At 35.7% G+C, this 26,627-nt stretch overlaps 1 protein-coding gene across 1 annotated transcript in view; it reads left to right on the top strand.

Moving 5' to 3' along the window:
• Positions 1–1,029: 1,029 nt before the first annotated feature.
• The window catches only part of NFIB (nuclear factor I B), a 181,117-nt gene continuing 155,519 nt past the window's right edge, over positions 1,030–26,627 (top strand). Inside the window, exon 1 of the mRNA XM_072404290.1 lies at positions 1,030–1,133. Coding sequence (XP_072260391.1) covers positions 1,116–1,133 — 18 coding nt within the window. The 5' untranslated portion in view covers positions 1,030–1,115. The remainder of the gene's footprint in view (positions 1,134–26,627) is intronic.

Here is a 26,627-nt window from a genome sequence, read left to right as displayed (position 1 = left end):
TCTGCTACAGGAAATCACATTCAAGCTTTCCATGCAAACTTGATACTGTGTTATAAATACTCTCTTAAGTCTCATTTTACAGTACTTTGGCAAAGGATCTTTTTTTTAAGCTTTGTGACTTTATTGTGAATTTTAAATATCATTGGGTTCTGCTGAAAATTACATTTTTTTATTGATCTTTTTTTCGGAGCTTATGAATTGGGCCTTTTATTTGGCATTGATAGGTGACATGCCAATCCTACCAGTCATGTCACCTGCACACACTGTAAAACAAGTGACACTTAAGCAGCTCAACCTGTTTTTTTGAATCACCCTGCAATCAGTAACTTTGGCACCACCATTCTCAGAGCATTGAAAGGAGTGGAAAGGGTTATTGGAGCAAGCTACAGTATAAGGATAGAAGAACAGGCCAGCTGTTGAGTCAGTTCATGACTGCTGAAACTTTAGTTCCCAGACTAAGCATACTTATCTGCAAAAAGCAAATGATTGCATGCATTGAACAAAAAGGTAATTTTGTTTAATTTCTTGCATACAAGGGTTCAGAGAATTGGATTTGTCCTAACACATTTGGAGTTAATAAAGTTCAGCATGAGCCCATTTTTGTAGGTATTGCCTACAAAATCCCTTCTGCCACTAGCCCACAATAGGAGTCTTGCAATGTCTCTAAGTACAGCCTGTATGGAAGAGTGAGTGCATAGGAGAAATGGAGGTTACATTACCCAGCCTCTTCACCCCAGTAGTGCCTGTTCAGAATCAGGGAGACGAACCAGTGGCCTTCCCTCCCCCTATAACTCTTCTTGTGGATAGCAAACTTCAACCCTTCCTCTCCCCTCAACTCTGCCTCTATGTCCCCTGTGCCAAGAGCTCAGGAGAGCCCTGCTGGCCAAGGATCCAGGCTCTGCCTCCCCTTCCCCTGGCAGTAAAGGGTGGGCAGGGAGGAGAGCTTCCCCCCACAGCTTTCACCCTCTGAAAAGAGCGCAACGTGCCGTCTGGCCGTCTACATCTTTTCTCCCCTCTAATTCCCCAAACCGTGCTCTTCTTACACAAGCCTCTTCCTACTGGAGCAGTATGTGTCAGGCCTGACTTTGTCTTCTGTCTACTGCTCTGCTCTAGAAATGCTTTCCCTGGATCAGGTAATCATCAGGTCACTCTTTCATGGGTCAAAAAGAAAATGTATACTTTTCTGTGCCATGCACTGGCTGACAGAAGTACTTTATTATGTTGTGTAGAATGTTCATGGCTAGAGTTAGTTATGAAGAATGCAGAATTCTTCCTAATGTACATGGAAATATGTTACCTAAATTCTTGGCTTTTACTTTATAGTAATAAAATTCATACCGATGTGCACTTTTGCACTCGCTGCCGACGCACACTTCTGTAATATCCTGTTCAATGATCGGGCACACTTTTTCTAGCAGTAATAAAATCCATTACACTGGTGATAAGCATTCCCTGCTTGGCCTTATAAATATTTCCCAAATATCATTATTTTAGAGGGACAAACTGCTTTTGGACACATAACCCCTCTATCACATTGTGCCTGTACTTTTTATTTTTTTTAATAATATTATTTTTAGATCAGATGCCTTCTATGTGAATAAATGTTCTATGTAATGATCAAAAGTCTACATTTTACCTAGTAATTGAGTGTGTTCATTTTTAATGACAATCACTCAAATCTCTTTTGTGTATTCTAAATGATGTTGTTGCATTGTGCACCACAATATTGTAGAGTTTAAGTGACTTTTTATTTTTTTCATGCAGTTTTACATTTACATTACATTTTTTATTAATGTTAGTTTGTTTGGAATTGCATATAAATGCATTCTTTTAGTACCATAAGCCATAATGGTCTCCTCTTTAAATAATATCTGAATTGACAGATTTATGACTAGTGTTGTGCCTTTTTCCTAAACAATTTGGTGCCAAAACTTATCCTCCTTTCTTATGCGAAAAACCTTGGAGGTACTCATACGCCATATGTTCAGTTTATGACCATGATCGGCATGTATATATCCATTTAAAGCTCTAGAGTGTTCTCAGATTAATTTCATTATATAGTTTCAGCATCAGCGTGGCATACCCTTTACTCTATTATTAATATTATTATTATTGTTAAACTCAAATATGGGGCAGTTATGAACACTACCAGAAAAAGAAAACACCTATAGAAAATATTCAAGATATTGGTCATAGCTTTAAAAATTGGCTTTTTGTATTATTGTCATTGCTACATAACAAGACATTCAAAGGCCTATATCAAGTGATCAGAACTGAAAAGCTTAGCTCATTCTGGATGCTCGTAATTCCTATAAGAAGCAATAAGGTTTTTATGTTATAATTGCAGGCACTCAAATCAGACTGTAACCTACAATTAGTTGCAGTTTCCCGAGCAAAGCAATAGAAATCTATGTTCTCTTTCACATTGAAATAAACCTACAATTTCTTTCCAGTATATTTCACTAAAAAAAAAATAAAGAACAGAACCATGTATAATTTGTAATTGTGTAATACTTAACATAGATAGGCATGCACAATTACGATTAACTTTATATAAACATGTCTGCAAGTCAGGACAAACAGTTTATGTACTTCAGACTTGTGTGCTTTATTTCTGAAGGGGGGAAGGGGGATGTTATCAAAATACATGAAAACCTACACTTGTATGCGCAAACATTCCAGTCAAAATACTCGACTGGTTGCATAGAAATGACCAGACAGGATTGATATGCAAAGTAGTTTGTTTGCACTCTGAATATTCCCACCTCATTATCTGTGTGCTGAAAAGTTTGGGAGGTTATGTGCCGTGGAAGAAATGAAAAAAAAAACATAGATATCATAGTGTTAACCACTAGCTGTAAAATGCACGTTTTTGGAAAAAGTTTGTACTGCGTGATATTTGCTAGTTATAAGCCATGAGCATTCCATTTCTATAACGTAAGTATTAAAAATGCATTGTGATATCAACCATATCACACTCTATATTATGTCCAGGGGTTATACTAGGAAAAGAATTCCACAAAATCTATCTCTTACAGCTGTATGAATTATTTACGGACAACAGAATTTAAATAAAGAAGTAAAAACTTTTTTTTTAACAAAGAAAATGTTCACTAAGTTTAAATAAATTGAAAATTATGCCTTGGCAAAAAAATGTTTCCTTAATCTACCCTACATATGATTGGTTTATCATGGACACAGCTTAGTTACGAACCTTTTTGCAACATGAACATACACATTGCTAAGTAAATAGCCTCCATCCCTTTAGCAATTCAACTCCCCTGTCTGATTTTCTTTTTTACATAAAATGAAATACTAATGTAAATTAATTTAAACATTATTTTTATTTCTGAAATTATTTTGGACAGTATTGGGGGACTTTAACTGTTAATGTCAGACCCGGAAGGTTTAGGCCTGATGCTGGAAAGCCCGATCCCCGGGAACTCAGTGGTTCAAATTGCCTTTGCCACATGCCGTTGGGATGAACCATCTATGCTTCCAATATGTGTGTATGGTACCATTCAGTTCACTGAATGCACTTTAATGTCCAGCTATTGTAATGCGGTGTTTGAAATTCATTTTTGACCATCTCTTTTACAGCCTTTGGTAATGGAGGGCTTACTGGCATGATTGGCTAACAGGGTAATCAAGTTACCGGATCTGAATCTCAACAATGACACAATCTCTATAGAGATTGTACGTTCTTTCCATATTTGGGTGGGTTTCCTCCCAAAATCTACTGGAAGGTTAATTGTCCCCCCAACAAAAAACAAAGTCGTTTTAGATTTTAATGCAGCATTAGTTTGTCAGCTACTCTGAAGGACAGCTTGTGCGTAATATGTTGGCACTTAAAAAAATACATAATAGCTCTTTCCACTCTCACCTAGTATAACTTTTAATAGTTTGCATGACTAGTGCTGTTTACCAGGTTTCTTCCTCTATAAATATTTTAGATGCATTCTGAATGATAGAGGAACAGAAAGGATTTCACAACTTCATACAAAATGCCGTTTTGTTCTTGTATATGCCTGTAGGGCAATTGATTTTAAAATATATCCCCAACCCGCACAGATGCTCATATAATAGAATATTTGTAAAATGAAAAGTAGAGTACAATTTTTATAGGTATCAATCTTTCAAACACCAAGATCATTTATGTGTACTGAACATTGTTTCCTTTCCTAACTACTGCAAAGTCAATAGTAGAAAAGTAACATGGGCCCAAGAACAAATAGATTCCAGAACTTCAATCACCAAGCTAGTACCAAGCTTCATTAACACTGGAAAGTCATGGTTCTTTGGTCTTTTAATTATCTAACAGTGAAAAGCACACAAATTGCATTGTAAAAGGGAATACAGTTCCTGCATTGTGTTTTGGAAATATAGAATGTAAACTAGTAAGGACAACAAAATGACAGTGGACTTTTATTCTATCATTTCTTGGAGGTGTTGGATATATCCTTATAGTAATAAGCACCTATAGCTAAAGCTGAAATCCAGGGGGACATAAAAGTGTACCTTTTATTTCAGGTAAATATATGTTACAATCATTTTAACTACAGATTAGACTATTGAAAATATATTTTATGTACTCTCTTTAAAATTCCTTGAGATTCCCCATTAGGCTTTTAAGTAGAAGCGGAAAAGGCTACAACGTGAACTAATAAAGTTTCACTGCATTGCAAAATCCTGCTAGTCTAATAGGTCTCTGATGTGGATATAATAGTGCACAGGTATTCAAAAGGAGCTTGGGATTAGAGCTGATTTCAGAAACCAAATACTGGGTGGGTACTCACTATGGAATAAATGAAAGTAATTTGTTGTATGATGGGCATAGAGAAGAGCATTTTGAGGAGTCAGTGCCTTCCCAGAATGCAACATCTTAGATTGGTGAACAAGCAGTAAAGTTACGTACACACTTCCAATGTTTGTCGCCTGATAATCAGCTCAGGGCCGATATCGGACAGAATCTGAAGTGTGTACAGTGCGCATCATTCATCATCTGAATGACCGTCCTGGCGGATCCACAGACGATGGACGACGAACGATCTTAATGCAAGTGAAGGGGGAGAGCGAGCAGCGGGGTGCCTCTCCGTCGCTCTCCCCCTCTCCTTTGCATAGAGCAGAATGGTGGTGTATGTACAGCACTCGTTCATGCATCAAGCAATAATAAACGTTGGAAAGGATCGTAAAAGATCTGTTCCAACGACTATTATTGTACATGTGTATCTGGCTTTAGGCTTTACTACAGTAACTCTGACTATGATGTCTGACAAGAGTGTCTGTATAGTTAGCCTGAAGGCCAACTATATATACCTGAGGTGATCTAAATGACATACTTACATATATTTACTGAAGGAGTTGAACACTCTCACTAAGTGAACAATCTTTTTTTGTGATAATGTTCAATTTGATAACAAAACATGCTCAGTTCCCTTCATTAATACTACCTCACTGAATGTGTTTTGTATATGTAAGATATTTATTCATGACATACACGTTCACACTATTCCTCTACACCAGACTCTAGACATGTCTACATTCTACTGTGCCATAAAGAAGGATCTGGTGTATGCTGAAATTATACCAGCATTTTGCCTGTGATGTATGCCTTATGGCTACCATAAAACTCATCCAGCTAAACTCAAGATCCTTGACCCTATTTTCCACAAATAAAAGACATTACAGGGTCAGGGCACTGATGTTCATACTTCTTTGTAGCAGGACCTTAGCTTGATTTTCTGATGTACATCAGGTACGGATAGCTGTTCACTAAGGCACCATAATTTAGCATTTGTTAACAAGCCCCCAAAGTAGAAATACTGTTATGACGTTTTCTACAATATTAATTGCATATTTGTTCATTTTTTTTTCACATAATTCAGGAATATCACTTTAAATGGAATTCCATGCATTTCTTTTTCACAAAGGTTTTCTCAAATATGTTGTACAAATATTTTTGTAATTTATTGCCTGTTTTAAGAACATGGCCTTTTCATGTGTTTTTTTCATGAGTGAAGAGGTCATAAGTGTTTTTTGTCTGTGTTTAAGAATAATTGTGGACTATAGATTGTTAGACCCTCTGCGGGACAGTTCATGACAGGACTGTATCTCTGTACAATGCTATATAATATGTCTGCACTAGATAAATACAAGATAATAATAATATTTGCAATAATGCCACTTGAGAGGACAACTCAGGTGGGGTCTGCTAGCCCCCCAAGTGTTACTGAGTACAGATTATAAATGAGGTTCCGCATAAAAACACCTTTGAACTTAAAGATCAGCTTACCTATATATTATCTACAATAAGTGTTTTGTTTATACTACTTAATTTACAGAATTTAGAACAGGACAGAAATATAATCATTTGTTTTTTTTTTCAAGCAAGGGGGACTTTGTGGCTTTTTTTATATTTCCACATGGTTTTAATACTCAAGCTTGCATAAAAAAAAACAAGTCTTAAAAGACAAAATAATGCATCCATGGAGCTATAAGTATCCAAGCATGGTGGTATTAAATTGTGTTTAGTATGGGATTTTTCAGTACAGTCAGGGAAAGTCATATTTTCAGCATTACCAAGATCCAAATGAGTAATCACTAAGTAAACACAACAGTTTCCATTTAGGATTCGACCCTACGCTGAGTTTTCAAAGTTTGGCTATATCACTCTTGCCTAACGAATAAATCAAATAAATAAAAATGAATGATGATAAATTAATGTTGTAACTCATATTAAAAAGTAAACAGTGTTATTTGTGTTCTAAAGGTGCATATTAAACTCATGTAATAATAATCAATAAAACATCATAATTAACTTTGCCAATCAGCTTTGGTAATTGTGCATAACAGTTTATAAGGTGCACGAATGGCAAGTCAGTAATTTGTTCAACTTTAATAACATTTGTTGTTGCATGAAAATCAGTGTTTTTTTATTGGCTCTAAAATATAATTCTGTCAAACACTGAGTGCTAAAATAACTTGTAGCTGACTAATTTATATTTATGTCACGTCTGGAGCTATGCAACATTATTAAACTAGTTTATATTCCTGTGTTTGTTCTGGTCTTAAATCTGTACTCACATAAAGCGCCTAGCTCATTTCTCTGCCTAATAAAGCCGGGCCGGCCTGCTCTGTACTGTACGATCCGATCCGTTCCAGAGCACACAATGAGCTATTGTATTCAATGGGAAAGTATGATTTCCTTTTTTAGGAAGACTCAGGTTACAGTAATAAAATCTGCATTATTAGTTTGACTAGAGCCACTCAAACACACTACAGAGTTCTGTTTTAGCACAAAGGACCAGAAGAAAGGGCACAAACAACCCGAAAATGCAGCTATATACAATCACCTTTGATCTTTAGATGTAGTGAAAGTTAAATTTAATTCTTATAAAAGCAATGGTACTGAGTTAATAATTATCCATCCTACATTCCTTTAAAGCCGTGTAATTGATTTGCCGTTTACATAGAATGTATGCTGCATGAATATAATTAGATTTATAATGAAAATAAATCCAGAGTACTATCAGCATAGAATAAAATCGCACATGGGTTGCTGTTACAAAATTATTTTATTGGCTATATTTCTTCAGCTTAGCTTTGTTTTAATGTTATATATATATATATATATATATATATATAAATGGTATACAACTGTATTAAACATCAATATTTATTAATGACAATATATATTTCTCTATATCTTTCTCTATAAATAGAGTCATCAATTTATGATCTGTTTTCCATAAGCCAAGATATGTGAATATAAATAGATCAGTTAGAAGAATGTTTCTACAGGGCTCTGCTACATTCAGACATTCTTGTGTGCAGGGGAGCTGCTAAATATTCTCAGTGCAAGATAATAACATCTTTATGGATCACAGAGCAGCTCCTTAACTGTAAGGAGGAATTCCACCAAATACTGCTTGCATGTTAACAGCCAACATAACTTACTTATAGGGTTAGCATGCCTCTGAAAGTCAAACACAGGGCCCAATGTCCATCACTGGAGCTCCTCAGCATACAACCTTAGGTGGCCTAAACAACACCTCTCTATTAAGGTAACTTCTTTTTTATTGGTCCTATCCTGGTCATCAATATTGTGATAATTAATAAATAAGCCTATATTATGATGGAAAAAAAGTTGCTGATACACTCCACTGGGAAACGCTGCCATTTTGTCTCTACTTTAAATGGGCACCAACCTATTCTTAGCAATGCTTAATACAGATCTGGTCATACATATGTTGAACAAGTAAAAAAAAAATTCTATCCAACATCCTCTGTTTAATCAACTTAAAATTAGTCCACTTTGTGTGTTGAAAAGTGTCAGTCACACAGGGAGCATGCAATCCAGAGGAGAAAGCCAGGTAGACACAACACAATATTATGACGCTTTACTGACCCATTTACAGTCTAATCAGCATGCTTGGGTGTGTCCTGAACCAAACAGTACTGCCTAACTGCAGTATAGGTCATGAAACTATTTCCATTGCCTCGCAAGAATGCCTTAACTACAAAACTGGCGGAGCAAAATGACAACTCTTTCGAAAGGTAAGCCCAGTCAACATGTTAGCTGGGTATATAGGTGCTTACCTAGATTTTAGCATTAAGGTCCTTAGAAAACATTAAAAACTGAACCAGTTTTCATGTGAATACAAGATAAATAACATAAGATTTACTAACCCAAATCATTTTGCGTCATAGAAAAATGTGTATCTAAAAATAACGTGGAACATATTTTACTAGAACAATCATAAAATATAATGAGGATACTAGTACTATGATGATACTAGTACTATAATGAGGTACTAGTTTATATCTGTATACCTTATGTTTTAGTAATGGAATCAAAATAAAATAGAAAATAACTACGTGTGTTACTCATATATTGAATTGAATAGACAGCACAAAGGTAAGATATTTGCAAAGCTAGATCACACTTGTGCACCAGGCTTGGCTGTCCTTTCCATGTATTCTTTTTCTTTCAGTAAGCATGTTATTATTGACATTTAACCTAAGCATCAGTATTGAGGAATCCAAAAAAACAAACTATTTTTTCCTTTTCAAGCAGACTATTTTCTTTTTTTTCATTATTCGAATTTCTCATTATAAGTTGTATATTGCATTTTAGTGAATTTTAATGTATGTTATAATTACACAAAGGGCCTGACTGACTAAACTGAGCTAATGCTACAAACAAGTATGTTCACTATCAATTGCAGGCAAAATGATGCCACTATGTATAAAAAAGTGATAAATACTTCAGTGGAGAAAAGTTTTCCTGAACAAGGTTTAATATTTTCAATGTAAAAAAATATTGTCAAAAAATGTACAACATAAAAAAATATGTAAAATTTATAAATTTTCTAAAAAATCAAAATATGTTATATTTCTGTAAGTAAAACCTTCTCCTTGTCCCTCTGAAACTAGTTTTATTTTGTTACTAGGGCCTTAGATATAGCTTTTGACAATCACCAATTTCCAGTCTAGAGGGAGTACCTTGTAGGCCACTAATATGAGTCTGAAAATGGTAGTTGATGAGCTTTTTGGCTCTGTTTATAAAAAAAGTGAATCTGACATTCCCTCATGGGAATCGTCAAGGTCCATGTGTTTCAGTGGCAGTAAATGATTCTCATGAGTGAATATTTAAGGCAATGTCATATTCTCTGTTTTAGCCCTTAACATGCATGTATAGACATTTCACTTTTTTGTATTCTGCTTTATATTGTTTGTTTTTTTGGTTTTTGTGTGCACACTGACCCCGTTTATTTCTGGTGACAATTATCACAAAGCCAGAAAGGGGAAACCCAGCATTTTAAGAATGAATCAGAACAATAAGTAAGGAAAATCCTCTATTTTTGTTGTGTTAGGAAATTAAATGAAAAGAAGTCTCTCTGGTAGAGTGTAGACAGCAAAACCAACCCCAATAAGGTCTGTGCTCTATACTAAAAAAGAACAATTTGGTTGGAAATACATTTAAACATGTTAGGTTTTGGCCAACGGAGATGATTGTTGGCACAATTTTGTGTAGTTTAGAACTGTGAAGGACATGTCAGATGAAAAAAAAAACAGACCAATAACAAGGACATGTAGACTCCAAATCAGGGAACTTTAGAAAACTAAATTCTGATTTAGCTGGCATCAAATTTTCATTTGAATACATGCATGCAGCATGAGCTCTACTCAGTACATGTTGATCCTCTAAAAGTCAAATAAATATGTATTGGATTAGTACAATAAATTTATTTCTCTTTGATTGCAACGGTCCATTTGAGAATAGCCTAATAGAATTCCTAAGGTATAATTTTTTTTTTTTTATTTTGGGCAACAAAAATCTAAAAAAATGTTTTTTTTTTTTTTTTATAAACGTGATGACCCTTGTAATATCTGGAATTAGTCACAAACAAAAAACATATTAAACCATCTTGCACTTTGAATTGTAACAATTGATTCACATCTATCCACATTGTCAGTGTTTATGCCTTTATTTGTAAATCTCAATAAAAAAAGAAAAGTAGGTATTACTGATCCCTAAATCACAATTATAACACAGTAAAATTTAAATTTATTATGATATGCTGCTATTGAATTTATTTTTTATCAATGTGACAACACAATTATTTTTAATATCTATGCAACATTTATCCATCATTTGAAAGTATTGTTAAAACAATGTATTTAATTCTAAATTCCCGCTTGCCAATTCCTACAAGTCAATGGAACAAAACTGACAAAAAGGCAGTTACGACCATGAGGTTGTGACATGGTTTGGGTACATAAATTAATTTTAGACATGCACTTTGAATTAAATGTTAGTAAATCGGGATGAATCACCCCCTGCATCAGTGGAGGATGATACACATGTAAGACCTTAGTAAATCAGGCCCTTGGAGCAGGTAGAGATCTTCAATTTGGTTATAGAGATGTCATGTTAGCACTGAGCCTTTAAACGTTGCAGGGACAGATGGATTATACATGGAATGAGGAGGTCCAGTTGTTGATCTGTCTCTGATACACAGCTTGATATGATCATCCAGAAAGTACAGCAGCTTGGAAACATAGCTGAGTACATGGCTCAGATCAACACTATGTTCTATTAAAAGAAGCACATAGCAGACTTAAAACATGTTTGGCATTACTTTCTTGGCTGAGACCTTTTTCCCTGGCTGCTGCTTCAGATCTGTGTTATCACAGTATAATCATCATTATTAATATTATTGTTATCATTATTATTGCACTTAACGTTTGTTTCTTTTTTAAGCAAGCAACACATTTCGCTATTTATGTACAGCGTGTTCTTTTTTTGCAGTTGTGGAGAAGACATTACTTCTGGATGTAGAGTTGTATTTAAGTAGATGCTACCAGGTACACCGGGTACCTATTCATACATAAAGGGTTTTTTTACTTACTTGTGTAGGGTCACGCCCTAAGAAGCTCCTTTTTTCATAAATAAAATGCATAACCGCACTCAGGCTGTGAACTGCTGCTCAAGGCTTATTGGCAGTGAATTAGGTAAGGAAAATGGGTATTGGGCCAGAAATTTCTAACCTGCTAAATCCCAAAGTGTTTTCCCAATGTTTGGAGCCTACATACCATTTTATTGCTACACAAATGAGCAACAATCTCTCTGCGTGTGCAGCTGTTAGAAAAAGTTTCTGTACTTGATTTCTGTAGAAATGCCTAAAAGATATATTATGTGTAAATAAATAAAACAGTTTTACTTTTTAAAAAACACACACACAGCATCTTACATCACTAAATCTTGACTGATCAACCTGTTTAAACAATCAAGGCCACTGATGAGAAAGAATTGACCTCAGCGTCAAAGATAATAACACCCTGAAAGAAGGGTAAGTGGGATATTTGTAATAAAGTCTGACGTTCTTTGCATTTCATGGGTTTTTTGTATCCTATACAATATTTAGCGTTTGCAACATAATTCAATTGAAATGCAACATAGCTTTACCTAAGAAGACCTTAAAAGAAATATTGAAAATGTTAAAGATTACAAAATAATATAGCACTAAAAATATTAAAGAATATTTCCACACTCACAAAAACAGAAATTCAATGATTAGTGCAAATCTTTAAACAGGGTGAAGCCCAGGATCTGCAAGTATCACCTGATAACATCTACATTTATTGATCAAACATAATGAAATCAGAGACTGATATTTAAGCTACAACTTGTTTGTAAAAAATCTTTTAAAAACATGTCCATGGAAAGAAGAAAAATATATTGTGCCTCTAGTTTGCTATAGACTTCCTGAATGATTTACAGTTCTACTGGAACAGTGCTCTGTGGAAAGAACAATAGCCGATTTTTGTATATTGGAAGAAAACAAAGTACTGCATACCAGTAACACATTTTATTTGAAATGTGAAGCCTGCAGAAGGGAGTAACATAGGGTAGTGATCTTGTGCTGGGGGATTGGACAACTTAAGATCTTTGAGAGGCCAATGCATTCCCAGTTGTATCCAGAAATGACTTCAGAATACAAAGCATTCTCTATGTAATCTAAAACTCAAAAAGTTTGGTTCTCTAACATGACAACAACCTACAGGTGGAACAGTAGAAGGGGCTAAGTGTTGACCACCGAATCCCATTGAAATGCAGTGGCAAAGCAGGCTGTTTAAGAAAGACATTTCAAACTTTACATGAACAAATACAGATTTTTTTTTGAATGGACCAAATTATAACATACCTAAGGACAAATGATCAGAAGGAAATATGATAAAGAACAGGAATCCAAGTCCCCTATTAGACCCATAACTGTTTTCACAATATGGTATATTAAAAAAAAAATATATATATATATATATATATATATATAAATACACAAAATGCCTAATATGACAAATGAGATGCAGCAAACCACTATAATGTAAAAAATTATAGTAAAAAAGAGAAGGTAAAAAATATTTTTCATCTTGATGCTTTTAAGAAAAAAAAAGTTTTTCCAGTATGTACATGACTATTTTATTGTGTGTCTTTTTCACTGCTAGTGATACTGATGCATGTTTGCTGCAAATGATGTAATAATTTGGGCTCTTTACATTACATATATAGTAGATTATTTGCTGTGAGCATAAAAAAAATCAACTATACCTGAGCTATACAGTAGCTCTAAAAGAAAAATTAGCAGCATTTAAAAACGTGACTGGCACAGAGGCTTTGTAAAAGGGAATAATCTTTTGTAAGATTACAATGCTTCCCTAATTTTATTTTCATTGATTCCCTACAGTACATCAAAGAGATATGCAGTGGATACAAGTACTGTAAAAAGGCTTTTATACTCATTGTGGGATAGTATCACATTTTGAAAAATTGTATCATGCCATTTCTATAGACAGGATCCGAAGATTGAAAGCACACATAAATATAATGCTTTTTAATCGCAAAATGTTATAAAAAGTATAATAATATTACAAACAATTAGTATGTTTAATATTCAAAAGCCAATGCACAGGTATTATGTAGTTTACATTCTATGGTCTTGGGAATGTTTTGAGAAACCTGTGATAAATTTATTGACTTCAGAGTGGTTTTGTTTTGGATATACAAATGGAGCTGAGAGGACATACTCTCTCACACGCACACAAGTTAAAAGCCTCTGTAATCTATTTTAGCAATTAGACATCAGGTATTTTCAGCACAATTAGCATTTTCAGTGGGAGGGGGCTCTGCAATGCATTTCTTCACTTATCACATACTCCAGCATGCAAATAAGCAATGGGAATCCCATCTGAATAATGTACATGGCATCAGGTGGGGCATATTTGCACTAATCCGTTGCTGGAGGGGACATTGTCCAAGCCACATGGCTAGATTGTAGAGGCTCCCCCTCCCCAACTTCCCTCCTTCTGCTCAGTATGTCATATCACAATAGAGCATTAGCATTTCAAATCTTTTATTCTTCTGTCACAATTCGAGGTGACCGCCAGAATACTAATGATGCACCTGTGCGTCCTGCACCTGAAACCACTAATACTGAATTACACAGGAACAACAACACTGTATCTCATAGTAAGTGCTCAAAGAATGTGAAAGCTAGCAGTCTGCAAACCTCAACCATTGTGTAAATGACCACATTACTAATGCTGGACAAGGCTAGCACATCTACGTGTATCTGTATGGGAGAAAACAAGGTTTTATCTTTCTTTCAAGGGGTTTCCCTTTCATTATAATACAAGGAAATGTATGCTGAAATAGGTTTAATTGGTCAATAGGTAATTGACAGATACATACTGTCTGATGCTTATGAAAACATTGAGCTTAATTTACTGAAGTGTAAAATATGCTGGAATGAACATGTATGTGCCTAAAATATATAATCGTGTGAAGAGAAGCTCTATTTTATTTTCAGATCACCAAAATAAAATACAGAGCTAGGGATGAGCGAGCAATTTTTTTTAATTCGGTCTCGCTGCAAATTGGGACGTTCTTGCTTACCAAACATGTAGATGTTATCGCTTACCAAACTTTGCAAATTCGGCTGGCGAGACCGAATTTTTGGGACCTGCAAGACCACTCAGGGGAGCGGAGCTGTCTCGCCGCCCTTTACTTTACTAGCCCTTTACTAGTTGTATGTGTTCTTGGATAGAGTTTCTCTATCCAAGAACGCAGGAGTCCTCTGTTCCTGGATAGAGAAACTCTATCTAGGAACACATACTACAGGGCGGCAACAGAAATCAGGGGAGAGGAGCAGCTCTGCTCCACTGATTGCTGATGCAGTCCTGTACTATGTGTTCCTGGATGAAGTTTCTCTATCACACAGTGTGAGTCTCGCTGGCTGCTCATGGATGAATGCAGTGTGGGAAAAATCCTCTGATTTTTCTCACCACCGCGTTCATTCATAAACGCAAGCCGCATGACTCACTCTGAGAGGAGGAGTATCGCGGCTTCATTTATGAATAGAGCCATGAGAATCCTCCCCTCACTGAGAGATCCCCGGGCACTACATGTCAGAATTAGGGCTTGCCTGTTGGGTGTTGCCATCTTGGATATGATGTTACCAGCCCCAGCGACCTGGAGCTGTCACTCACTCAAGTAACAGTCTATAGCAGCTTAATTTTTACTTCTGAGGAACCCTTAAAATAATTTTCAGGTGTCAGGTAACTTCTGCTATAATCAATCAATAGGAAAAATGCTATTTGTATTGGTTGACAGTGGGAAGAATGTCACCTTTACAGACAGGTAAAATGTGCTTGTTTTTATAAAGCTGGCTCAGCCAGGCAGTGTTGGCCCCTGAACTGGGCTGGCCCATTTCTAAAGAAGGTCAATAGGCTGTATCTACTATCCCCTGGCAACTTCTATAGGAAACCTATGGGTCCACACAACACTGGTTATGATCGATTGCTCTAAATTATTTCCCTTTACTCCACCCCTGTATACATATGGAACTTTTTTTGATTTTGAGCCTCATTATGAGTACATTAAACTATGGCATATAGTATATAATATACTATACTATATAGTTAGGCTATCCGAGTAAATATACCTATGAATGGAAATTCTTTAATGAGTATTTCTCCTCTATGTTATGGTAGTATAGTTAATAATTAAAAGGCCTGTTGAAATCTCCTGCCGGCAATGTGCAACATACTGATTACATAATGGACATAGCTTGTAGTGAAATATTAATTATCATTATGTCACTACAAGCTATACATTCACAAGTTGTAATGAAAGACGGAACGTTTATTTACAGTTTTCGTAATCTGGTGCAAGGACCACAATGATTAATGTGACTCAAGTTATCAAGCATTTCTTGGAAAAAGTGTTTACTAATCTGTAGTTTAAAGTAACTAAAATGTTATCTTCTATTGTGTTTATAGTTCCAATACAATACACAACTATGAATCATGTACAATTTTACCAATTTATATTAGTCCCTGTTGAACCTAAGATACATCATATGTCCCTGTTATAATCAAAAAATATAAATATTCTTCAGAAGGCAAATAAACATCATGGTTTTTGTACAGTAGTGGGAAGCTGGTACATTCAAGAAAAAACTGAAGCAAGCGAGTATATGAACACAACCATCTTCAACAGTGTTGTCCTTTGTCCTACTGGTTTACAGGCAAAGGACAGGCAGAGTCATTTGTTCCTCCAGTAGGCTACAGTGCAAGTAATGTCTAAGAATGCGGGTTCTAGGGTAAAAGCCTGCACGATCTAGCACAGAGTGTCTGTTCCTGTTTATCATTGAAACGCTCTAATTGTGATTTAAATATTGGTGGCATGCAGTAGCAGGAGATGAGTGGCTTGTGGGTGATACGACAGACCTTTAACAGTTTGCTAACCATCTTTGTGAACAAGCCATAAAGGCTATGATTTTTTACTCCTTCTGAGCAAACAGTAAACAGGACCTACTCAAATAGAGGGATGTGCACAACATGTCACATGAAGGCTTTTTCATGTTTACCTCCGATAATGTTTCAGCAAATACAGATTACTGAACAACACTTCATAAAAATAAATGCGAGAATTGCGGCACCTAAAAGCTCCATCTTCTCCTGTAGTGCCCCATCCCTTGTGATGTAGTATGCAAACATATGTACTTATCTAACATGCATATGGGAAAAAAATGTTTGCACTGCTATTTCTAATGACAGGAGATAAGTATGACAGTTCATACATGTGTTCAATTTATGTATTATTAAAAGAGGTTCTCCATAAATCAGAATGGAGGGTGTCATATCCCAGTCTTCTCTGGTAAGCAACAAAGAGACCTTGTCCTTTGTCATCTGTATTCCCCTGGTGGACAAAGTCCATCTGTTGAAAACAGAACACCATTGTACTTAAATGGATCAGGCAGAATATCTGAGATACAGCTCGGGATCCTTTTCAGTTTAAAGTAATCAGTCCTCTAAACAAAAATACAAAAAAAACAAAACATTCATTTGCTAAATGTAATATCAGTATAGCATGCTAACATTGCTCATTGTTTTATAGTTAGCTGTAGTATTCTTTATACTATATATATATATATATATATATATATATAGTATTCACTAAATCTTGTTTTAGTTTCTTCTCCCTAGCATAGGATCTAAATTGGCTGAGCGTGAGAACCAATCAGCATTAAAATCTCTTTCTCACACTGATCAGCTGGAATTGTAGACCTATTTAATCAGCACCTAATGTGATCACCGTGGTTCTCTCCAGTGTTCCCCAGACAACCTCTGCTGGAGCTATATGAGCAGAAGATAAATGGATGTGCAACTTCTGTTGATGGGAAAGTTGTCTGCCTAAGAATGAATGTTCTCTTTATATACTTCACAATTAATATCATAAAGGCCAGTGTTAAAAACATGTTAGTGAATTAGCATTTCCATGAGCAGTGAATAAAGTAAACAGGTGGTAGAAGGAACACTAAAGTCAATAGATAAACAGCAACTGAAAACCCCCATCAATAGTTCAATGAATACGAGGCATTGAAAGCTTCCTGGGAAGTACAGCCTGTTATGAGCAGTCTATAGTTACACTCACAAACAATATCTTATGAAGTAGAGTCACCTTCTTTAAAGTCAAGTTGATTGGTGAAGTTTAAATAACCAAACAACTTAGTTATTTAAACTTCTTCAAAATGTAGAGGCCAGATTGTAATTAAAAGTCCTTCGTAAAACTTGACCCCTGTCTACAAGGACTATAGATCTGCTAACAGTCTACAAGCTTGTTTTCTAAAAGATGATAACCCAGTGCTTCCGCCTAACCTTGCCAACTCGATTTTCAAAAGCAATAACATGTCTATTCCTAGTGTCCTCTGTCATTGCTCCCAACCTGGGACAGACATGCAAGAACCTAGAGAGATCCTCCCTAAAGGTGCAACTCACTACATCATAAAAGGTATGAAAAAACTTAGGAATATTTAGAGTCAAAGATTCTTTGCCAAGCAATTCAAAGGAAAGTAAATATTAGTTACATAGCTATAATTACCACTAACAGCATCACTGTCAAACTACTTTTATATTACTGCTGTGCCTGTGAAATTGAAATACATTGTGGTAGGCTATAGGAGTTATTTTGCATGTTGTCATCAGTTTATATTACCGTAAACTGATCATATTTACATGTAAACTTTTGGATTACTCTGTAACCAGTCAGTTTCAGATCACAATTTTCAATAAACTTTATTAGTCACAGTGAGCACCATGGAATAGCACACTAATAATATGATATTATTAGTGACTTTGTAATTCCAGATTAACTGTGTGGTATTAATATTTGCGTCATTCTGGCCTTTATTACAGTTGTGTGCTCTTTCTTGTTGATCAATATGAAAAGCCATTAGCCAGCTGCAAGGTTGCGGGATTACCGCTCAGGAGGTTAATTCTGTTTTTTGCCAACATAGTAAAAGTAGAAAACCACAAATAGATTATATGCAAAAAGGCCTTACGTGGTATAAATGAACTTTACCAATACCCATCTATAAATGTGATTTTTGTTGGGAAAAAAAATAACAAAGTACCGTTTTATTTAGTCCTCGGAATTGTTTTTCACTGTTGTCAAAAGCAAATGGTGTTGTCCTATGTGGTCTCAAAAGCAAGTATCAGATATACAGTAAAAGACACACAATTAGCTACTTTTATATACTTGCCAATAATGAAAAGCAATGTTAATGAATACTGGCATCTAAGGGTCTCAGTATGTTGTCCTATTAGCTATGTGGGAAGAAATCTTTCTTCCCTTGTACATGTACGGATTTGGGCATGGGTGACAAAGTACTACTAAATACTAATTTGCATAACAATTACAAGTCAGACATATAAAACAAGAGTTTACTAGACTCAATAACCTGTATAATTAGCACCTAATTAGGATAGATACAATAGTTGTAGTAAGAGCTGCTGAATGACTATCATTTCAAAACAGATAAATACCTTTAGGTTTCAAAGCCATTAAGCTTTCTAAATTACTTACTAGAAGTGAATTCATAATTATTTTTTTTCTCTCATATTGGCCGTACTTTTACGTCATAGCATTCCGTTATGGTTTTGTTATCTAACAGATTGCAGTAGTTTATCATAATACGGAATGCTTTATGCACAAAAGAAAGATTTTTTTTTCATTGTCAACATTTATATCACACCCACTAAGAGTCTCTTCCAGAATATTTGTTTCACCAGACAGGTCTTAACCTCGGGTAAGGAGGACAGGAAGAATATTATATTCCCACGTCTTGTAATATCTCACTAAACATTAGCTTAGCAGACAAATTTATTTCATCATTAGAATTTAAGACGTACTTCATGTTTTATGAAAAATTATTTAACAAATATGTTTACTTTAAATTAGCTATCCACAGCTTTCTGAGACCTTTTAAATAGCTACTACCACATTCTACTATAAAATAGCGTGCAACTTTCTGACATGGAAAAGAAGAATATCTTGGACAGCAAATTAATGCAGACAAAAGATAACTCTTCTCACACCTTTAGTCATGCAGACCATGAAGAATGAATGAGTAAAGTCATACTTTTGTGCATTTACACAATGAATTGAGTGTTATGTGAACTGCCATATATAAACAGGTCATAAAGACTGGGTAATTTCATTTATGGGAACCATAATCATATATGAACATTTTTAGTTTAATGATAGCAAATTATCAGTAAATGTTTTTGTTTTGGTGCCAGTGAGTAAAGACACCGAAACAAGTAGAAAAATTAGGAAAAAAAAGAAAGATTTTAAGGCCTGTGTTAACGGGCTTTTGTTCATTTCAGATCTGCTTTTCAACCTACACAAATCTATGGGAAAGCAAATGCAGCTAAATCAAGTTAACTGTAGGTCAAATCCATCTTAATTAACTCACAACCTCTCAAGCATATCAGGATTTCATTTGCCTATTGAAGCCAGTCAACACTGGCCCCTATTGTATTTATATGACCTAAAGACAATATTTGTGCCTTAATATCATAAAAGAGCCGAGCAAGGCTGTACTTTCTGAATAATTTCTGACAAGTGATACAGAGTTCATAGTTTATAGATTGTCTATCTTTAGGGGGTATTTTTAATACTAAAAAATCATCCTGTTTGTTGAAGACTGGAGTGTAGTCAAAAAATGGAAATTTTGAGGAGATGTATATAAAATAGTGAATATTATGCATAGAGATCTATGAAAAAATGATGAAGGTAGATCAAAACCTGGGAGCATGGCCGCAAGATAATGTTAAGGAGGTATAGTCACACTTATTCTCAGTATGTAATTCACTTTAAAGTAGCAAAAATGTACACTAACAAAAATATCAGTAGCAGGTATATTTTAATACATTTTCATTTTAAGATTTACAGTTGATTGTATGATCTTAATGTGCTTCTCTAATTAATTCCAATTTCACATTTTATCACCTTAATACCATTATCATGTGCACAATGCCTGAAAATTAAAAATATGATAATCGTATAATGTTTTGTGATGTGTATCATCTAATTGTATTAGATTTTTTTTCAGTAAAAATTCAATTTAGATTTGTATATTTATATTTAGTAAAATTGTACAAAAAAGGTGATATGTCTTTTGGATTGCATGGTGGCAGCAATGTTGATGCTTAAAGCACACCTGTCATAAACTCAGGCTTTTGAAACTAAATACTAAATAAACAAATATAAGCGCAGAGATTAGATTCATGGAAAACTGTGTGTCAGAATGATCACTAGATACAGGGATATTGGCATTTTAGCATTAACCTTTTTTGAAACGTAAGCTGGGCTCTGTCCCACCTATTTACCAAGCTTACTTAACAGTCATAGATAGGATATGTTTTAAGTGATTTTTTTTTTAATTACCTGTGGCAGATCAGAGTTTCTACTAAATGGATTGGACCTACAGCAATTTATAATTTTTTGAGCTGTTTTGGAGGTAGACCTAAGTTTTTTTTACAACAAACTAGAAATTCTTGTGACACTTTCTGTATGACTTAAGCTTTACTTCCTTGCAATATTCTTTCGAGTGCCAACTGAGCAGCAAATATCAGTGTATACACTTGGCATGCCTAAAGGGTCTGGATGAATCAACTCAAAGCAACAAGCGAAATCAAGGGCTTCACACTGCTGGATGAGTTTCTTTGGCAGGTAAGTGGTCATCTTAAAGGGGGTAGTTACATTTTCTATGGGAATGTAAAGTGTTGCTAGGTAGTTTGCATCTTCCAGGGTGGAGTGGAGTCATACACAATTGTGATGGGGCCCGAACTGACTAGTCCAGGGCTCCTGAGGGGAAAATGCCATTCAGCATTAGGTTGGGCATACCTTAAACTTTTAAAGAATGGTGACAAAGGCATTGAGCCTGATTTAATAAAACTCTCCAAGGCTGGAGAGGATACATTTTCATCAGTGAAGCTGGGTGATCCAGCAAACCTGGATGAAGATCACTGATGAACGTGTATTCTCTCCAGCCTTAGAGAGCTTTATTAAATCAGGCCCATTTAGTCATCAGATTCTTCTATACCCCTGTGCACTAGAGAAGTTACAGTTCATGTGCAACTTCTTCCCTATTAACATAGGCATGTTGCTAGAAGTTTGTTGGACATACACCATTACAACATTTGCAATGTAACAGACAGAGCATGACCAGAAAGGAACGATAATTGGGACCATTCCTATTATATACTCCAAACACTCCATCACTAAAATAGTTTCTTTTTACTTTTTGATAAATGAGTGGGGGCACATATATTGCACCTATTAAACCCCACCATCACCCATACACATTTTTTGAAAGTATGAAAGACTCTGATTTGTTCTGCCAGTTAGCACCATAATTTTAATAGTGGTTCCTGTTATTTTGCAGATCTCTCTCAAAGCAAATAGATGTAATTTTCAAAATGGTCAGACATCTCCAGAGTGCAATATAAGGTGAATTAATTGAAGAAAATTCCAGAATTGCACAATGAAAACCTTTTTGTTTTCCTACACAGTGTGTCTTTGTAGAAATTGGCTCTAAGCTTTCAAAAAAGAAATTTTGAGTATATGCTTATTTTCCTGTGTACATGTGGTCATGCTTCTACTTTTTGTGATGGCTCCTCTATTGTACAAAAAACAGTTTTTCTCCCCAAGTCACGTAACCAAAGTCACGTATCCCAATATGAAGTAAAGGAGAAACAAATATTTATAGAGGAAGTGGATACAAGAGGAGTACTACCTGGACAATATATATGAACTGCAAGACTAACAGATGTAAGAAGAATCCAGATGTAAGAAGAACCCATATGCATGATTCAGACTCATTGATAACCTCTCTTCCAAGAGTATTATATGCTAACCTGAAGCAAGTCTACTGACAAGAACCTTTGGCTTTTCTAGTCTAAATACATGTTTATAATTAGTGGATTTGATTTTCTTAAAGTTTAGGCTGTGCACTTTGCATGGGATAGATCACTTTGAATACCGAATAATGTGAACAGAAACGATGAATGTGTGAAGTCAGTAGACGTTCATTTCATACACTAAGTTTAGTAAATTCTGAATCTAAGTGAATGTCCTATTATAAGTGCTAGTGTAGATTAAATTTGTTTTAAGCCAGGTCTGCTAGGCAAAAACTTTGGCATTCAGATAGGCAGCAACGGCATCAGATAACGTTAAGGCAATTTAACGTGCCAATTGCTTAATGACCCTATGATGACCAGCAACCAATTGGCACTTTAGTAGTGGGTCTACAGCTCAATATTTACACTAGACACACAGTGAGCCAACAGTGAGTCAGTGAGACTGCTCACTGTGTGCCACAAAGTAATCAGAAGTAACACTGTTGTTCAGTTCTAATAGAATGAAAGTAAGTATCAGAATATATTTAAAAAAAGGACCACTCAGTAACTTTTTAAAACAGCAATACATTTAGGACATGTCACAATGTATACAGTATGAGATAATAAATACCTTTAAGTAAATGTATTTATTACTATGCACATGTACCAGGCACTAGGTGCACTGCAATAGTCTTTTAGAAGCAGAATGAAATTCAATATAGTACATTGCTTTATCTCCAAGTTAATAGAACTTAGTGAAGGAAATTAAATATTTTGCGCACAGCATAATGCCAACATGCTAAATTTGAAAGCAATAAAATCCTGCTGTCCTTTAACAAAACTAATCAAAGCAATTCTTACTGGCAATGGGTACCTTTTTTAAGGAAATGGAGCAAGTTGATGAGAGATCCATTTATGTAGAAGAGGTAATTTGTTAAAGTTTTAGAGAACATAAAGAAATTTTGATGTGCCGTGTCCCAAAGAAACGATTTTCTCTGTGGTCTACTACAATCACAATCAATACCCTTTTAGAAGAAATAAAATAACATTCTTCTGAAGAAAATAATAAAACCCCCCACTAATTCTTCAAGCCTAAATCCCAGATAAGCAAATATTGGCCAATTGAATGAGGCATAGGAAATCCTATTTCATTTTTGAGGTGTATTGGGTATTTTTTATTACTTTTAGATCTGTTCAGTAATCCAGTGTGAAGTTTTGTTTTTGAGCAGAAACTTCATGTAATGAAGAGAGGTCGCTGGTGTTTTCTCTTTGTGCAAGGTGACTGGTCTTGAATCCACCCTTCAGTCATTTTCTGTCTGTAACAATGGATTGAATGTTTTTTAGACGATATATTGATAAATTGGTTATGGCTTGGCTCCAAGTATAGCAGTGGGATAGTCTATGGTTAGTTGATGGTGATTTAGACATGTCCTGGTGGATTATTCTTGGCAGAATCAGTCATCCCAATTGGATTTTTCTGTTCGCCAGTATTGTTACATTATGTAGTAGTACAAGGGGGTTTTCTACATAAATAGGCACAGATTTTCTGAACACTGTCAAAGACCACCTTACCTGTACCATCAGGGCACTCTAAAGCAGGCATACTAGCATCAGTTCTAGAAATGGCAGAATTCCCCATTCTCCATTGTAACCTGTTTCGCTTCTTGTAACCTTAACCCCCTGCCTAAACCCACCTGTCTACTCTGTGCATCCCAACTATTATAGCTCATCTTGCATCGCCTTCATACCTTTCTCTAGGACAGGCATTTTTCTATCAATTATTACTTTACCTACTAGATGTTTATGATATCTCATTTTATCTATTATTTAGGGCAGCCAACAGACTGTAGCCTAGAGCGGCTGGCAGGGACAGACATAGCGAGGTTTAATCTGTGTGGCTGCATGAGGGCCCTGAGTCCAAAGTCAGTTCTGCACAAGGGGCCACTGTTGGCTACATCCATCAATCAGGCTGGACAAACCCACCATAATTGCCAGTATTATCCTGTGGGGTCCTCATTATTGCTGTTTGCAGCGGTGGAAGGCATACTGCAAAAAAACAGTTTAACAACACTCAACAGAATATTAGCTTGTCACTTGTCACGTCCCTTATATATAAAGCATTTGCATACCTACACTTAGGCATCTATTATATTAGTGATCATTTTCTACAGTGTAAAGAACATTTTTTTTAAATAAAGCTTTATATAGCCAAAACTTTTTTTGTATAGGTTCTGAATAAAGAAGGGTAGAAACACTTGCCTGTTTTTATTTATTTTTATAATGCTGACTGCATCACTGTGGAAAGCTTTATCCTATTTTCTTCCTGGAGATGGAATGGTGGGTTAAACATTGGAATATTTAACATTTTCTTTTGTTCAGCTGTAAAATTTTGGCTTTGCTATCACTTGACAGTGGTCACCAGGACAGATAGGAATGATACAGCTATGTACACACGCTATATTTCTACCATAGGAAATTACAGCGATCATTGACCTGCGCATCATTAAATGGCATTGGAGGTTTGCTGCAAAGACTTTAGATTTACACCTGTGACGACCACAACCATTCATTTTAGAGGACAGTAATCTTGCATGTGTAGCTTTAAGCTCCCCAGCGGTAACCCCGAGTGTGACTCAGGGTAAGAAAACATGCTGAAAGCGGTAACCCTGAACCGCACTTGGGGTAGCTAAAAACATAAAAAATAAACTCCCCAGGAGTGGCAAACTCTGGCCTGGGGGCCAAATCTGGCCCCCAACATCCTCTTTTTGGCCCCCAAAAGAAATCTAAAAATGAACTGCAACTGGCCCCTGCATTGAAATAGCGCCTCTACTACATTTCCCGGCATCACTCGCGTCTATAGGCCAGCCGGCTCTCTGCCTATGGGTGGCCCTGCATTGGATTGTTTTATAGACGCATATAATGCCGGGAATTTTAGTAGCGGTGCCATTTCAATGAAGCGGCCGGGAGCGCAGCAGGAAATTCTTATTATCTTGTATTGGATTCAATATGAAATAAATATTGAATCCAATAAAAAGTTATTATTATATTATTTATATTGTATTGTATTTATATTGTATTTGTAATTTTATGCACCCTTGTTTTACCAGATTTCTGTGTTTTTTATTTAAAATTTAATATTAAGTAATTAAATATTGAACATATTTTGGTGAGTTATGCCTAAGAATTATAGGCCTACAATGTAAAATACATTTTATTGAAAGACAATGTACCGCTTTTAGACATATAAATCCGGACAGAAATGAACCGCCCAGGTTAACCTATACAAACATCCAAAGGAACTTTGCATTGGTTCTAATTAATTCCTACCCTACCCAAGCCTAAAACAAAAGTTTGCTATGCATGCATATTACCCGGGAACCACTATAATGTATAAAAATATAAAGCATTTCTAAAGTAGCTTTAATATACTTTCTAATTGGCGTCGCCAGATAAAACTGTGAATAAAGACAATGATGGGAATATTATTATAACCGGACACAATAAGAATAATAAAGAAGTTTGGATAAGATGATTCCCAGCAATAACAGAGTAAGACAGAGTCACAGTGTGAGCTTGCTAGCAGCCTTTGACTACCCAGCACATTGAGATTTGCAGACACTAACGTGCCAGACACATTCTGCAAGAAAAGGGGCTTGATTCTATTGGCATCATGTGCTGATTTCAGGCTCCTTTGACCTGTCTGGGTCTCTCAGCAGACTAGACTTCTTGCTGTACACTTCTCTTGTCTATTGGCTGTCTGCTCATAAATATGGAGAACAGCTTCTCCAGAGCCCCCCTCCTCCTTCATTCTGGGCAGGCTACTTCTATCACTATGTCCCATGAATAGCTCCCCCTTTGTTATCCCTCGCAGCCACAAGGAGGAAGCCAAGAGCTAACCCATCCAAGTTTGGGGAATGAGAAGTGAAGGGGTGCAGTCAGGGAAAGTTAGCAATGACAAGGGCAGGGGCGTTGTTCAAACAGCAAAGAAGCAACATTTTTCTGTTGGTTAAATATGTCAACCAAATTACTAAAACCTCATAAAATAGAAGTGGCTGCAAAGAAGATGTTGGGGGATCAGCAAACAATGAGACGCAGCAAAGAAGGAGAAAGATTTTGTTTTTTTATGATAACACTGTGTTTTATGCAAACTAAATGCCATTCACTTCTACATCTACTTTAAATGCATTATTGGTGCAATCCCTCAGTCAGTGCGCATTCCACAGCACAGTAGATGATTATTATTATACAGTATTTATATAGCACCATCATATTACGCAGCGCTGTACAAAGTTTATTGTCATGTCACTTACCTAATTGCAAGGTGATTGCTAAGTACATGTAAGCCTAGCCCATACATTTTATAGAAATCTTTGCAT

Source organism: Pyxicephalus adspersus, chromosome 3 (genome assembly GCF_032062135.1).
Source record: "Pyxicephalus adspersus chromosome 3, UCB_Pads_2.0, whole genome shotgun sequence".
In the NCBI taxonomy this organism is placed as follows: Eukaryota; Metazoa; Chordata; class Amphibia; order Anura; family Pyxicephalidae; genus Pyxicephalus; species Pyxicephalus adspersus.
The sequence above is the reverse complement of the archived record's forward strand: the minus strand, read 5'-3'. Positions and strand labels throughout refer to the sequence as shown.